Source organism: Pagrus pagrus (assembly GCF_965226575.1).
Source record: "Pagrus pagrus genome assembly, chromosome: 8".
NCBI lineage: Eukaryota > Metazoa > Chordata > Actinopteri > Spariformes > Sparidae > Pagrus > Pagrus pagrus.
The window spans coordinates 26,825,586-26,840,498 of NC_140192.1; the positions used below are offsets into that span (position 1 = coordinate 26,825,586).

General features: G+C 40.5%; 1 protein-coding gene across 1 annotated transcript; it reads right to left on the reverse strand.

Annotated features, from left to right (window-relative positions):
• Window positions 1-360: 360 nt before the first annotated feature.
• LOC311261657 (TBC1 domain family member 10A-like) lies at window positions 361-14,909 on the reverse strand. The gene is made up of 9 exons (XM_084360489.1): window positions 14,173-14,909; window positions 12,096-12,195; window positions 9,697-9,804; window positions 9,021-9,127; window positions 8,802-8,916; window positions 8,082-8,147; window positions 7,448-7,637; window positions 7,190-7,344; window positions 361-4,052 (listed from the first exon to the last, which is right to left on the reverse strand). Exons 1-9 carry the CDS (start codon window positions 14,352-14,354, stop codon window positions 3,525-3,527), a joined length of 1,551 nt encoding a protein of 516 aa, XP_084216615.1. The 5' UTR covers window positions 14,355-14,909; the 3' UTR covers window positions 361-3,524.
• Window positions 14,910-14,913: the final 4 nt, after the last annotated feature.

Sequence of the window (14,913 nt, forward strand, 5' to 3'; positions counted from 1 at the left end):
TGAGCTGCAGCGATCTGTTGATTAATCAATGTTATTTTGTTGGCAAGTATTAACCATTTCAGTCATTTTTCAAGCAGAAATGTCAAAATATTTTTATATTCTTAACTGAGGATTTGCTGATTATTTTTGTCATGGTATGAAATGAAGTCTTTGAGTTTTTGATTATTGGTTTGACAAAATAAGCAATTTGAATGTCACTTGCGAGTTGCGATTGGCATTTTTCAGTTTTTTGACATTATATAAACTAATATAGAGATGATCAGCTGATTAATCAATGATAAAAAAAATGATTAATTGCAGCTGTAGCTCAAATACATTTACCTAAATGACGGTAATAAATAAAACATGAAAAGGTTTAAGTCAGCTTTAAACAAAGATTTATTTGTAAAAATTTTAACTCACAATAATGCATACTGCCCCATGGTTGTCAAACATCTCTTTTAGAACCCTAATGTGAAAGGTAAAATACCAATCCGTCTTTTCGTTTGCAAAGGTTACCCCTAAATTTCAGATGAACTTTCTTTTTCTAGAGTTACAAAACCTGATCTAAATATTCTGTCCTAGAAGTCAAATGATTTTAGAGACATCCCCTCAGCAGTTTCAAGTAACTGCTCAATAAAATATAGCCATATAGATTGAAAAATAGATTCCATTACAAAACAAATTGTTATTTTACATGTCATATCTACACAATGAGCATTAAATTAAAATATAACATCAGCGAAATGTGAGGTGTATAATATAAGCAACTAAAAACTATTGCATACAGGCAGGTGGCTGCTGGAAAATGTGTTATCCTTTTAAACCCCCATTGCTTTTTATAACCGATCAAACATGCATCTTTTAGTTGAAACTTGTTTATATTAATTATACACACAAACACATAATACACACGTGTGCTTATGCTCGTCAAATCTCCCTTTACCTTTTATCATTGCGTTGAAAGTTAGAAAACAGACTTGGAGCATCACAACAAAAGATTGTCCATTATGTTTTGAAAAAAACCTCCACGTCTCCATAATTCCCAGAGAAATGAGCCAGCTTTCCAAAAGAGAAATTCTATAAAATTCCCCAAAAAATCTTGAAATCACATGACCCCTGTTGACTGTTCAAACAGAATAAGCCTGGTCACAGGTAGCGGTCGTGGGTCATCTCAAAACAACACAGTCTTGATCTGCTTTGGAAATTCTAGCAAACATATTTAAAACAAAATTAGACCCAACACACTAACAAGATGTTCTTGGCTTCAACTGGATGGTTGAGCATCGCCAAGAGGAAGGTCAGCACCATGAGGTGATTGGCACTCACTCACTGTCAAAGGTGCCATAGGAAACGCATGCAAAATACATACATTATATAGATTTGCATTTGGCAAGAGGCAGCTTTGAGACTGATTAGCTTTTAAAAGGCAGGAATGTGTCATACAGTGAGGAATGTCCAGTGTTCTCCTCTCTGCTGCCAAACTAATATGAATTACTGCTGCCCTAAAGTGGCTGGAAGTGCCTGGCACAGTGAACATTGGAGTTAAACCACATCAATTCAACTGATGCTGGAAAGAATTTGACCATTTGTGCACTAGCAAGGCACGCACAAACAACAAGTGTCATGTTGTAGCTGTAAATAAATAGCGCTTTGTATAAAAGTCTTAATGTGATTTGACTCAGGAAGATGATTAAGAATATATAACATGAAATGCACAAGCTCCCTACTGGGAAAAACTAAACAAAATGGAAGCTCAGTGTGACAATAACAACACCTCCCAATGTTTGTGAATCCTTAAAGGAATCTCATCCCTGCTGTGATCAGCTTTACTGACAGGGAATGTAACAGGAATACAGCTGAAACCACTGCGAGGCCGCCCTCTAGTGAACAAAACCTCTCATAAAACATCATGGCTTGAGAAGCTGAAAAGCATATCAGGGGCCTCATTTATTAAACAAACAGATCCATTTTGATGTAGAAGTAATTATTTATAAAACATTACCTTGACGTGTAAGTGATCTTATTTCTAGCAAAGTCTAGAACTGACCTAAGTGATTTTCCTAGTGGTTAGGTAGGGGTATTGCAGTTTGGGACACATACTGGCTTGGATAGATATTATCTATCCAAGCCAGTGGTGAACTTTGCATGAGCTTTACGAACAATGTGCAGCTGACACACTCTTCAAAGCTCAGTGTTTAGCTTTTTTGTCAGCACACTTTAGTCCACCACATAATACTAATAATAATGTTGCCTGGCTTCAAGCTTCTCTACCGTCAGTGTGATCTCGTCTTAAAAAAGGTTGATTTTGTCTTTGATTATCTGGTCCATGGTTATTCCTGAATAGACCCTAATTCATGCTGGCATAAAGTAAGAGGAAATCACAAGACAGGTGCTCAGCATCTTTTATGAATCGAATCGAACTCCCCATAAGCCTCACTTTCACTATGTTATTCAGCCTGCCGTCAGGAACAAAGGACAAACTGCAGCACAAACGAAGCAAATCTACCATTGCGCAACTAACACAGGAAGAGGCATTGTTGTCCCCGGTCACTGTCCCCGGGTAATAGTGAAACAACTGTAATAACTGTGGAAACTCTACAGTGCAAAAGATAAGGAACCCCACTGATGGAGGAGGCAAAGAAGGCGAAGACAGAGTGATAGAAACCGAGGTGAAACAAGAGTGAAATGACTCAAAGGAGAGCGCTCTGGTGTCGTGTCAAAGTCCGTTTCCTCGCTGATGTTTCCCCTTACCACTGAACCAGCACTCTTTCTAATAAGTCAGTAAGTAACGACTTATCTGCCTTTTCCTCACGCTGAGATCAGGGTTTCTACGTGAAATTAAGATTCTTGCTGGGGTTTTTGGCCTTTAGACAGTAGCCTGGCTGCTAGCGGTAACCATGTTGCTAACGCTGTCTTTGGACTGCAGCGCCAACAGTAATACAACAGGGAAAGAGTGTGGAATTTGAAAAGTTGTCTATTTCAACTTTAAGCACAGTGTCTGAAATTTTCTTGAGACTAAGTTTGAGTATAAATCAGATCATTTTTTTAATAAATGAGTCCCCTGGAGTTTAAGTCCACTGCTTCACAGTACTGCTAATGCTCTCAATAGTGTTGAATTTAAGTGGACATATATAGAAAAGCTGCACACACTGCGGCACCTTATTGTTCCTAAAGTCACATCTAAACCGTGAAACAACTCAACGAAATGACTTTGCTCCCAATAACTCAGTAACGTGTCTCCCTGGAATACTAAGACTGACTGGTCTGAATAAACGCAACAAAAGGAGGTAACATCAGCTTCATGTGGAGAAATGGCAAAAGCATCGACATAGTTTTACACTTGCAGCAATGATTCTTTAGTGTATACCAATAATATTGTAGGCAAAATGGTGTCTTAAATGAATACAAAACACTCCAAAACTTGAATAATAGTGACGCTGGCCAATCAGAGGCCTTGGCAAGGCTGGCTGGTCATTGGCTGAAGGGTGCTGGTGCTTCATCCACACACACATGCATACATGCACACACTGACTGCTGTAGAGCTACAGGTATGTATCCTGGTCTGTGCTGCTAAGGCTTTGTGTGGAACGCTGAAGAGTAGATTCTTTGGCAGGGGGAAGGTCTGTAGGAGGTGCTTCCTGCTGGTCAGGTGAGTCTGTTTTAGTCTGTGGCACAATCTCAGGAGGGGTCTTGCCATCAGGAGGGGTCTCGCTGGTGACTGGAGGTGGAGCTGGTGGCTCTGAGGGTGGAGGTGGAAGGTCACTGGGAAGAGAGTAAGGATTAGGGATCTCATCAATGGGCTTGGATTTTTTCATGCTTTTCTTCTTCTGGCTCTTCTTCTCCTCCTTGCCCTTCTTCAGCTGTGGAGTCGGCTGAGGTGTCTCAAGTACGATGGTGGGGTTCTGCTGCAGGTCCTGGCGCCTCGGTGGCTCAGCAAGCATGATGAGCCGGGCACCGTGCATCCTTGGTGGCGATTTGAAATTCAGCTCACCACGGTTCTTCTTCCAGCGCTTCAGCTGGGTGTGGTTCTCCCTTTTCACTTCTCGTGCCGTCACTGGCACCTCCAGAATCTGCAGGACAGGAAGAGACACGTCACCAGGTCAAAGCTCATTAATATATAGATCAAGAAACTGTGTAGCGGACAGTATGTTCCTTCCATGTTTGGCAATTAGATTAAAACTCTGAACTTTGACTTCAGTAAATGTCAAAGAGCCTCAGGGCTGGTGTGGCTGTATGGTCACCCACAGTCAACACAACTCTTCATATAAGAGGCCGTATTGTTCGCCTGGACAGAGACTCACACAAAGCTTGGCACAGGAACCAGACAGTGAGCAGCCAGCAGTCTCTCAATCGGTCTCTGTATCACTTTAATTCTGAGAGTCTCTGCTGTTTCCTTGACTACACTTCTGAACACTCGCTGTTCATGAGTAACACAACACTCCACTACATCACTATCAGTATTATTCCACTGTTATCTGACTATGTCATTATCAAAGAATGACATGTCTTAACCAAACTTGAGTATATGCTTTGGACATCTCAGCCTGCCATATTTGATGCTATTTATTTTGAAAAAGCTGGGAAAAACACCTTTTGCTTTTTCTGAATTTTCAATTTCTAACCTCTAGATTCCATTCAAATACACCCACAGATTAGGGGCCGTGATTAACAGAAATCACTATTAAAAGTGGTTTTGAATGTCATGGTTTTGTAACCGTACAGGGTCGAATATACTACTCCTACTACGTAATACGTAATCCAACTCCGTAACCACGGAGACCCCTCAAGCCTTCGCAGTTCTCCGTTGTGGTGCCGGATACGCAATGCAATTTCCCGCCCGATACAAGCGTCCTTGTATGTCTTTAAGGAGGTTACATAAAGGTTCTCGTATTTTCTAATTTCTTCAGCTAGGCGTTCTTCAATCGGATTCATTCTCGTCTTGATTGCGAACCGGTCAAACTCTTTCGAAAACGGCGGTGGTGGTGTTTATGTTGTCGAGAAAGCAGTCAAACCGGAAAAGTAATTCCAGAAATTTTGTTTTTAGAGGACCAATCACAGCCCTTGCTGTCTCCGTTTCCCCTCAACGGAGTGACGGACATTTAAAAACTATTTAATGCGCCCAGAGAGTACGGAGAGGGTCTCCGACAGGCTCTCCGGCAACGGAGAGGGCTCTCCGTGTCCGTGGACAGCACTTTCCGCAGTAGTAAAAATTGGGCTGAAGGCTCAGCTGCAACAGAAACACACGTTTTCTGTTCCTTCTCTCAAAAAGGGACTTTATGATAAATGATTTCTAATTTTTATTATAGAGTTGGGCTTTCATTTCAGTGTAAACCACGGTGACAAAGCAGGAAAAGGAGCATTGCACCATTTACAAATTATTAGGCCCACCAAAACGGCATATACCTGCATGAGAGATGTTCTTAATTAATTTCTTTCATTTTTACTAAAACTGCACTGTGACCTGACTTTTTGTTTATTTGTGTTTCTTATTTTGGACTGCATTATTTGGTCAATGTATTATTTCTGTTTCAAAAGGCAGTAACTGTTTGAAAAATAGGGAGCCCGGGAGGTGACATGGACGTGTTTTTTTAAAACACGCATGCAAATTACTAAGACGCACGCACAAATTACTAAATCGTTTTGATAAAACACAGCATAAATACAGACTGCAGCTTGTTCTTCATGTGCAGGTGGCTGTTAAACAGGTAACAGAGAGAAAATCCCAGATGCAGTTTGAACTTTAAGGTTGTGGGTTCACAAAAAAAATCCAGCAGAAGCTTCATTTGTATGAAAATGAATAATCGGAATATCAGCAGGTGCATCAAACCCGACATGTCCAATGAGAGATAAAAATGTGAGAGTGAAATAGGAACTAAAATCGCACAAACCACAAACCCAGATGCAGATCCAGCTGTTAGAGTTTCTCAAGAGATCAGCCTTTAGAAAAATAAAGTGATCATCCAGCAAAACGGTTTGCCTTCTGCTTCAAAGATATTTAAACAGATAGCAGACAGACAGCAGCTGAAATAATGCAGAGTACTAACTGCAAAAGAAATCTGTCCTCAGTTTAACCCTCCCATGAATCAAGTTCATCACAGCCTAATTTCCAAACGTAGGTCTAAACCATATTCGCTTTACTTTAATCATGTCAATGTCTGAACTGATTACACTTTAAACTGCAGACAGCATGTTTGCTTTTAACAGTTAAGTGATGCTTAGATCACAGGTTTATTCATGGACACCACGGAAAATCTGTGGATTGGGCGGTCCAGGTCATAAAAATAAACATTGAGATTAATATCAGATAGGCTGCTGGTGGGTGAAGTAATACATGTCATGAATGAGGAAAACATCACATTACCTGCACCATAAGAAACGATATAAGTGTGTCTCTCCCTTAAAAGAGCTGTTCGCAATTACGCACACGGCACATCAGTTTAACTTAACTTAACTAAGATTTGGCATAAATTCATCTGACGTCTCTACAGCTGTTAAACCGACTGACAGCTGATCCGAAATTACTAAAACTTATTATTTATCCGCATTTCACGCACGCTGTACAAAGTAGCAGTAATACGCACATAAGATTTGGTAATTTGCCCACGCGTAAAAAAAAATAAATTAAAAAACAGCCATGTCGACACTGGGGCTCTGTAGAAGAAAAAAAATATTTTGAGGGTACAAAATAAAATAAAAACCTCAGAATAAAAATGCTCATGTGATATTTTTACATCCGTAGTGTTGTGAAAGAAATTAAAGCATTAAATCATGAAAACACAAAAGAGGTATTTAAAATATCAAAACCACCGATTACCAGCAAGATGTACACAAAGATCGGCATATGAAAAGCAAAATACTCACACAAACTGTATGACCTCTATTGCCTCCTTAGGGTAGATTTAGGTTGATTTTGCAAGTGAACGGACAAAGAACAACTGAAAAAACATACTAAATCTACAGTATAACAAATGTATTTTAAAACGGCAACTGAGAATGTAATGTGGGTTTTGATTTACTGGAATTCCAGCTGTAGGACAGGAAACATATCATGTTGACGACACAGGAAAAATATTGTAAGAATTTTGCATGGCCCAGCCCTTGTGGGACATAAACCTTTCAGCTTTTGGATTAATTTAGCTTCTCCTGTATCTTGCTGAAGCTAAGCTTGCCAACAAGTGACTCAGAACACATTCTCCTCTGCTGTTACCTCTCTGACGAGGAAGCCCTCCTGCATGTATCGAGGCTCGATGGCCCTGAGAAGCTCCATGGTTTCATACTGGCCCTGGCAGGCCTTCAGCTTCTCCCGGGTCCCCAGCATGCTCTTCAGCAGCACCAAACCCACACGGAAGATTATCTTCACTCCTGGAGAAGAGCCAGGTGATTGAGTATTACTGAGTATGTACAGTAACTGCTTGTCTACAACATCTGGCACCACTGCACCAAAAGAGCTCTAAGTGATTGTTACCGTCACAGAGGAACATGTCCCAAACACGCAGCACAGAGGCCCAAGGCAGCGTCCTGGAGAAGGCACACATAAACCATTCAGTCATGTAGAGGATGGGGTCGATCTTGTGTTTCTCCAGATGGCGGAAGGCTAGCGGGGAGACACGTCGCAGCAGAGCGAATAGGATCTCTCCATCTAACTGTATGGCTTCCTGAAAGAGACACAGGTAGGAAAGCATTAACAGAGAAAACAAAAGCCATTGTCCTCTGTACTGTCAGGGGTGAAACCTGAAACACGTGTGGAGGTTCATCCAATAAAAACAAACCAGTCCCAATCATGTTTTCATTTGAAACGTTTCAAGTCTTGTTTCCAATTAAAATTAAATACTTCATACAAAAACAATCACACTGAATGTTGCAAAATGAATTAGTCATGTTGCAAGTAAGTACTCCAATGTTAAATTATGGTCTGACAAGACGGACAACACCCCACTGGTTTCATCAGCAAGTATCTATCACACTGTTTGTTCTCAAGCAACAACAATGCATTCCAGTGATCATAGTGTTAATCTGGATTAAAGTTCTGGTAAAGACAAAGTCAGATTTCCAACGCCTGGCGATGTCATCACGCATGCTTGCACTTGTGTCAGTCTTACCAGGCCAGGACTGTAGTAGCCAGGAAGATACTTCTCACAGATTTGGACCAGCCCCCAGAAGGCATCCTGTGGAAACACAAACAGCTGATGTCAGGAAACTCAGTGGAGCCGTTTCTTTTTTTTACAGGACAATTAACTGTTCACATTTAAAGCAGGTTAATACCAGTAATTACTGGTAATTACTGGAAATTACTCGAACCTGTTTGTTTGCTTGATTAACTAACAGAACTTTCTTTCCCCCATGACATTTTCCATAATATAGCATTTTGTTGGAGAAATGATGTGCGTTTTATTGGAGTTGAGGGCTTTTGTCTACATCTACACCACCCAAACACGTCACCATGGCTGTTGTCATACTGCTCTAAAAGCTGATTTATTATTCAGTCTCTGGAGCAGCTCCAGGTTTTATCTCCAGATGACATCATTGTGCAGTCTGTGTTGTTCAGATTAAAAATAGCTGTCCAAGGTCACCAATTGAAAGAGAGCTGTAAAATGTGATAGGAAAAGCATTTTAGATGTCTATTTTAGGGGTCGATTTCACTTTTAAAGAGCAAAATAATAGCAAACTGTGAGGAGTTTGTGTTTTAGCACTGGCATATTCAGCCAATTTCTCTGCAGCCAACACAATATTACAAAGCCTACCAACATATGGTGTGGTGACAGTACACTTTCACCGAACAAAGGCGTTTACACGGTGTTTACATTAGGGGGAAGGCGTACCTCAGCAGGCATGTGCATAAGCAACACAGCAGCGATGGGAGCCTGGGCCTGGCAGTATCCCTCCTCTGGTCTGTACAGAGTGTAGGCCTTCAGAACACGGAACAGGTCCTGCTGCCTGTGAAGGGTCAAAACACCAATACACAAAACAGTTACACATTCAGATTGATGTCTTTGTCATCAATTCCAATGTGTCATGTCACATCATTTCAGACCGCCTACCCGTGTCCTCCCCTCGACACAAACATCTCGTGGAAAGGAAACTGTCGATGGAGGTCCTTCTCAATGACATCAACCCATTTGGGGTCACCAGGCTGGCTATCCAGCTCCTGACAAAACACATGAACGAGACTGTGAGAAAGACGTGCGACTCAAGTCATTTGGTCAAAGTCTCAAGCAAGTCCCAAATAAATAATTCTTAGACAAATCTTATGAAGCATTTACATGGTGATTAAGCACTAATATTTTCCAACTGAACAGACAAACGGGGTTAACAACAGCCATCTCAATCTGAAAATTAATCAAGATCAGGCCGAAAATGATTGGAATAATAGGGTCCACGTAGATGCAGCTACTGACATTATATGATTTCAAATTGAAACAATTCAGGAGGTGGATACTCTCTAAACTGTATTCAACAGGGAAAATATTTGTATTCCACTACCTTGATTAATGATGCAAGATGAATAATGGCTCCTAAACTTAATCTTACATTTTGAACTTACTGAACATCAACTGGCTCTAGCCCTGTGTAGAAAACATCAGGGTTGCAAACAAAGTAATAACAATGGTGGTACAGTTTCAGTAACAACTTCCATTGAAATTTAAAAATGAAATGAGCTGAAAATACAACATAACAGAAGCAGCAAGGAGGAAGTGAAAGAGACACTGCTCAGACCTGAAACTTTCCTTGGTTCTGCTCTCTCTTCACCTTCCCCCCTGACAGATAGAGCCATGCACGACCTCGGAGGGCAGGAGGGATTCCTTTCTGGCACCGCAGCCTCACCTGAGACACAGAGGAGCAAGGTTTCACCAAATAAGCAGGACGAAATGAGAATAAGAGTGAAAATGGCCTCCCACAAGCTAAGAAAGGCTTTATGCGAGCTGCTACCGTGTGTACAGTCAGTGGTAAAATCACCGGGACCTGTCACTTGGTATTGGTTCCTTTTCTTGAGTATGTGCATAAAGCAGTTATCTGTTAAAACCCCACAGCTCACTGTCATCTACAGGCCTTTTTTTACAGAGGACATTTTGTCATGTCACAGCAGGTAACATTTAGCACAAAGTTTTTTCAAAATGTCTCGCAATGTGTGTCAGATAACAAACTCAAAAAGGAACCAAAAAAACATCCACTAGCACTTACATTATTAAAATAAAGTGAGTACAGTTGATCAAATTAGTTGAATGTTGATTCAATTCCTGCTATGAAAAACGCCTACCAGAAATAACAACTTTTATTTGTATAGCACTTTTCAGCTAGGAACACAAAGTGCTTTTCATAGACAGCATGAAATATTTATACATATAAAAAAGGTAACTACTAAAATAGAAGTAAGATCAGGTGGTTTCAGAACAGAGCTGAATTAAGCTAACAAATAAGACAAGAAGACGAAAAGGCAAGTCTATTAAAGTGGGTCTTAAGATGGGATTTAAAAGCATAAACAGTGTCAGCAGATTGGACACTGTTCCAAAGCTGAGGTGCCAGTACAGCAAATTCTCTACCATTTTTAGACATCAACCTGGACAGCTAGCAGGCCTAACCCAGCAGATCTAACAGGCCTTTTTGGACAGCAAAGAGTTAAGAGTTCACTGATGGCGCCTCGCCATATAAAGCTTTATTAGTCACGAGTAAGATTTCAAAATGGATTCTGAAAGAAACTTGTTATCAGCCGAATTCTGCACAGTCTGAAACTGAGTTATATTTTGGGCACAGAGGAGGATAAAGCACAAAAGTGTGAGGAAATAAAAGCATGGACAATTTTCTACAATTTCTAAAAGATTACATTACATTAGATTACAAAACATTACTCTGATCTTCCCGTGTTCCTGATTTGCTAGAAACATGATATTACTATTTTTTTCAATGTTTTAATTACCAAAGTAAACTTGAAACATATTTTACATACACTACAGTATGTGGCCATCAGAGCATGGATGAAAATATAGTGGAAAAATAAATCTAGTGTCACAGTCATCTACACTGTACATACTTCAGCTTGCACCAACTATGGCGAGTACTGGCTTAAAGACCTGTTACATTTGTGACAAATCAAGATTCTTATGAACATTACGTAAAACAACAACAGTTTGAACATATATATATATATATATATCTATACACACACACACACACACATCAATTGTGCATATCACTACAAATTATTCATGTGATGTATACTTTACAGCTGTACTTTGTTTGAGTCTCATTTCACTACAATGCATTGGCAAGAAACTAGGATCCCGTCCGCAGCACCTCAACTACATATCATCTTAGAATACCCTAAACATAACTTGCGCCGGATGTCGGAGTGAAGGTGCAGCTATAATTTTTCATACAGAATAATAAGCCACTCTTGACACAACAGATTGACTTAAGTATTAATATTATCCTGGTATTCCACTATGCCATTGACACTGGCGTGGGTTTGATTTGCATTATCATTTCTGGATTATTTTGTTTGTTTGTTTTCTGATAGAAAGCTGCCACACTTCCCCAAGGAGAGTAAGAAACAGAGGAACACAATAAAGGATCAGAAACTCTGACCTTCACCACCAAACCTTTAAGCTTACGCACATAACAGGTGACTGAAAACTGCTTGCAGCTAAAACACATAGTTTTTTTAATCTCTGAGGAACTGTCTTGCACAGCAATTTTTTTTACACCCATAGCACCTTTCTTACTAGGTTGTCTCAGAGGAAGTCACTACAGCCCCACCCTGAATCTGAGACTGTCAATTTGTCACATGGTGCATGGGGCGATGAAGGGACGGGTCGTGTCCTGCCCTGCTGCTGACTCATGGAAATGAGGTAAAGTTGCGGCTCTGTGCTGAATTGCTGAGAGCGTTTCATACAGAACCAGCCTGACAAGTGAAGCTGCAAACAATGTGTCCACGGAAGTCCTGTCCTTGTGCAATCAAATACTTGAGCAATGCCATTTGCCTTGTCTGATCATGTGTACAAAACTACTCAGGAGTGAAAAGCTGCAGCCCGGAGACAACGGTGCTACAGCTGAGATGCTTATGAAAATAGAAGATATAGAGAACATTTTGTGTTACTTAATTAAAACGTGGTGCTGACCTTGTTGAATCTCTTGATCATCCACTTGTCCCAGTGGCTGAGCATGTCCAGCCACTTCACCTCCCTTTGTCTGAGCACCTGTGGAGGCACGTCCTGAGCGCTGGAGACACACCAAAGAAAATATAGGAAAAATCATTTCAATTATTTTGCACATTAAATCAATATTAAACCAAATGAGACTGAATAGAATCTACATCTACTCTTATATTTGGAAAGGGAGATTGGTCCGGGTGAAAAAAGCTTGAATATTTTCCATGAAGTCGGTCTGAAATAAAACTCTTAATTGGATAAAAAAGGCTCTTGTGTGTTGAGTGGGTGTGGCAATAACAAGAAAACCTCCTAAGAGGGGCTGTCAATCTTCCCGCATGTGCCATCAGATCTGCCTGTGTGGCCATCGTTCACATGCAGTCAGTAAACTGTGCAGTGAGTCAAAAATGACAACTACTACCTTGTTTCGAGGAGACTATAAAAAGACACTGACTCCGATTGAGCCCATTTAATAGCACAGCCTGTTTAACCTCAAACATCTGCAGTGGGGATTCGACTGTCCTGTGATGTAATTTAACTTCAAAACATTTACATGCTAGAAAAATTAGGGACTGCACATAATATTCTCCAGCAGAAACAGAAAACGTAGGCAAGTCTAACCTACGTTACGAATGAGGTCTGATGCTTTACTGAGCTATGTTATTATCTCATCAGCACAAGTCTGTAATTGTAGGGCTGCATCGTCTTCAAAGAGCTTTTTCTAAACTTGGGACAGCCCTGTTACAGCTAAAAAAGAAGTTGTAGGTCACATGTTGGGGATCACTACAATATGTTATACTCCAGCTTCTACAGCCCTTAAAGCAGTGATAATTTTCTTTCCATCACTGCCAACAAGTGTAAGTTAGACCCTGCGTTTGTGACCACCTATAAACCAGTGAGCCAAAAGAGGCCCTCTGGTAACAGGGCACCAGAGCTGTGGCTCCAAGTCTGCCAAATCCTCCAGAAAACAGGAAGCTGCCAGCCAGCCAGTGCTTGGCACAACTTTCACTCACTCCTTCCACTATTTCAGTGCTGTAATGTTGGCTTTAGACCTCCAGTAAAAAGGGGAAGAAAGAAAGGCCTTCTCAGAAAAAACACTGAAAATTGCCTCAAAGGCTATGAATAACTTAATTCAAATGACAACCTAACAAACAAGACAGTGTGAACTGTTTTTTTCAGCCTTTCCCACAAAGATCTGGGTAATAAGAAACATTGACAATAGCGCTGCACAGTTTGTCGATGAATTGATTGGTCAAATAGACAGAAGTTATTCATTTAAAACTATTTTTCAACAATCAATTCATAGTTTTAAGTCATTTTATCAGGCTAAAATGTCAAACAATTGCTATATAAATGTAAATATTTGATGCTTTTCTTTGTTAGATATAATAATAAATACAGAGATTCTGGGCTTTGGACTGTTAATCAGGACAAAAGAAGCAATGTGAAAGTGATACTTTGGGATCTGGGAGATTGTGATGAGCATCCTTCACATTTAATTATTCATTTTTTCATTTTCTAGACAAAAGAATGAATCTATTACTGTTGGAAATAATTGCCAGTTGCAGCCTTATTATCACATTTCTCTCTCATATATGGTTTATTTTGCTCATTTCAGTGTATGATAATACACTTTCAGTGGACCAACAGTCATCTTCACATAAATATTATACAATACATAATACATTCATAATGTCCCATACTTTCTTCTATGTACTCTTATGGTTTACAGGGTTGAATTAACTACTATTTTGCTGCATATTATCTGAACCTACTTGTTTTAATATTTGCCATACAGTGTGAGGCAAACATTGGGCATAAATAGGACATTGTGCCACGCAGCTGGTTGGGAGCTCTGTTGTGCAGAGACACCGAGACAACAACACTAACACAAGTTGTGATATGTCATCACAACTTGGATTAACTCAAACCCTGCTATCAACTTTGGCTTTACTGGATTATAAATGTACTGCCCATACTTTATGCACTGGGGGAAAGACACAGATGAAGTCGATGGCAATGAATCACTGTAGAGTTGAAACAAACTTACGACTGCTCCGTGTACTGCTGTGCCCCTCCAATAAATCCATATTTATCGGTTTGTCTGTCGCTGGTGAAGCCGTTGATCTCAGAGTCCGATCCCAAAGAGCTTTCATCGTCAATGTGACTGCTGCTAATAGTCCGGATACTCCTTGTATCCACTGATTGACAGCCGTTCTCTATTTTGGCCATGATAGCAAGGAGGCTAACGCGGCTGGCTAGCCAGGATAGCTAACGTCAGCGAGCTTGTTGACAGCCGAAAGTCAAAACTGCTCCTCTGCATATGTTGTCGAGTCAAACAGCATCGACGCCATGATTTCTCGACTCGAGCTAAACTTTCCAACTACTGCTACCTCTGTAAATGTTATCTAATGTTACGCGACGACTGTCTGACCACATCAAATAGGTTGTGCGTTAGCTAGCTAGGTTAACTTGAATGCTTATTCAGATTTAACATTAGCTAGCTAGGACTGGGTTGCTAGCGTAAAGTTAGCCTTGACTGCTCGTGCCAACACAACTATTTCTACAGTGACCCTACCGTCAACAAACTAACGCTGTTTTATCCGCTTGCTTTTCATAGTAAACCATTAACTATGTTAGCTGGTTAACAGGCTAGTTTGTCATGTCTTCAGCTAACGCCGCCTTGGTACGCTGCCCTGACATCCCGAGTGCGCTGGACAGATTTTGCCTCGACCAGAGACCCAGTCAGCCGTCCTGGGTTGGTTTCACGCCTTGATGTTACGGTTACCCC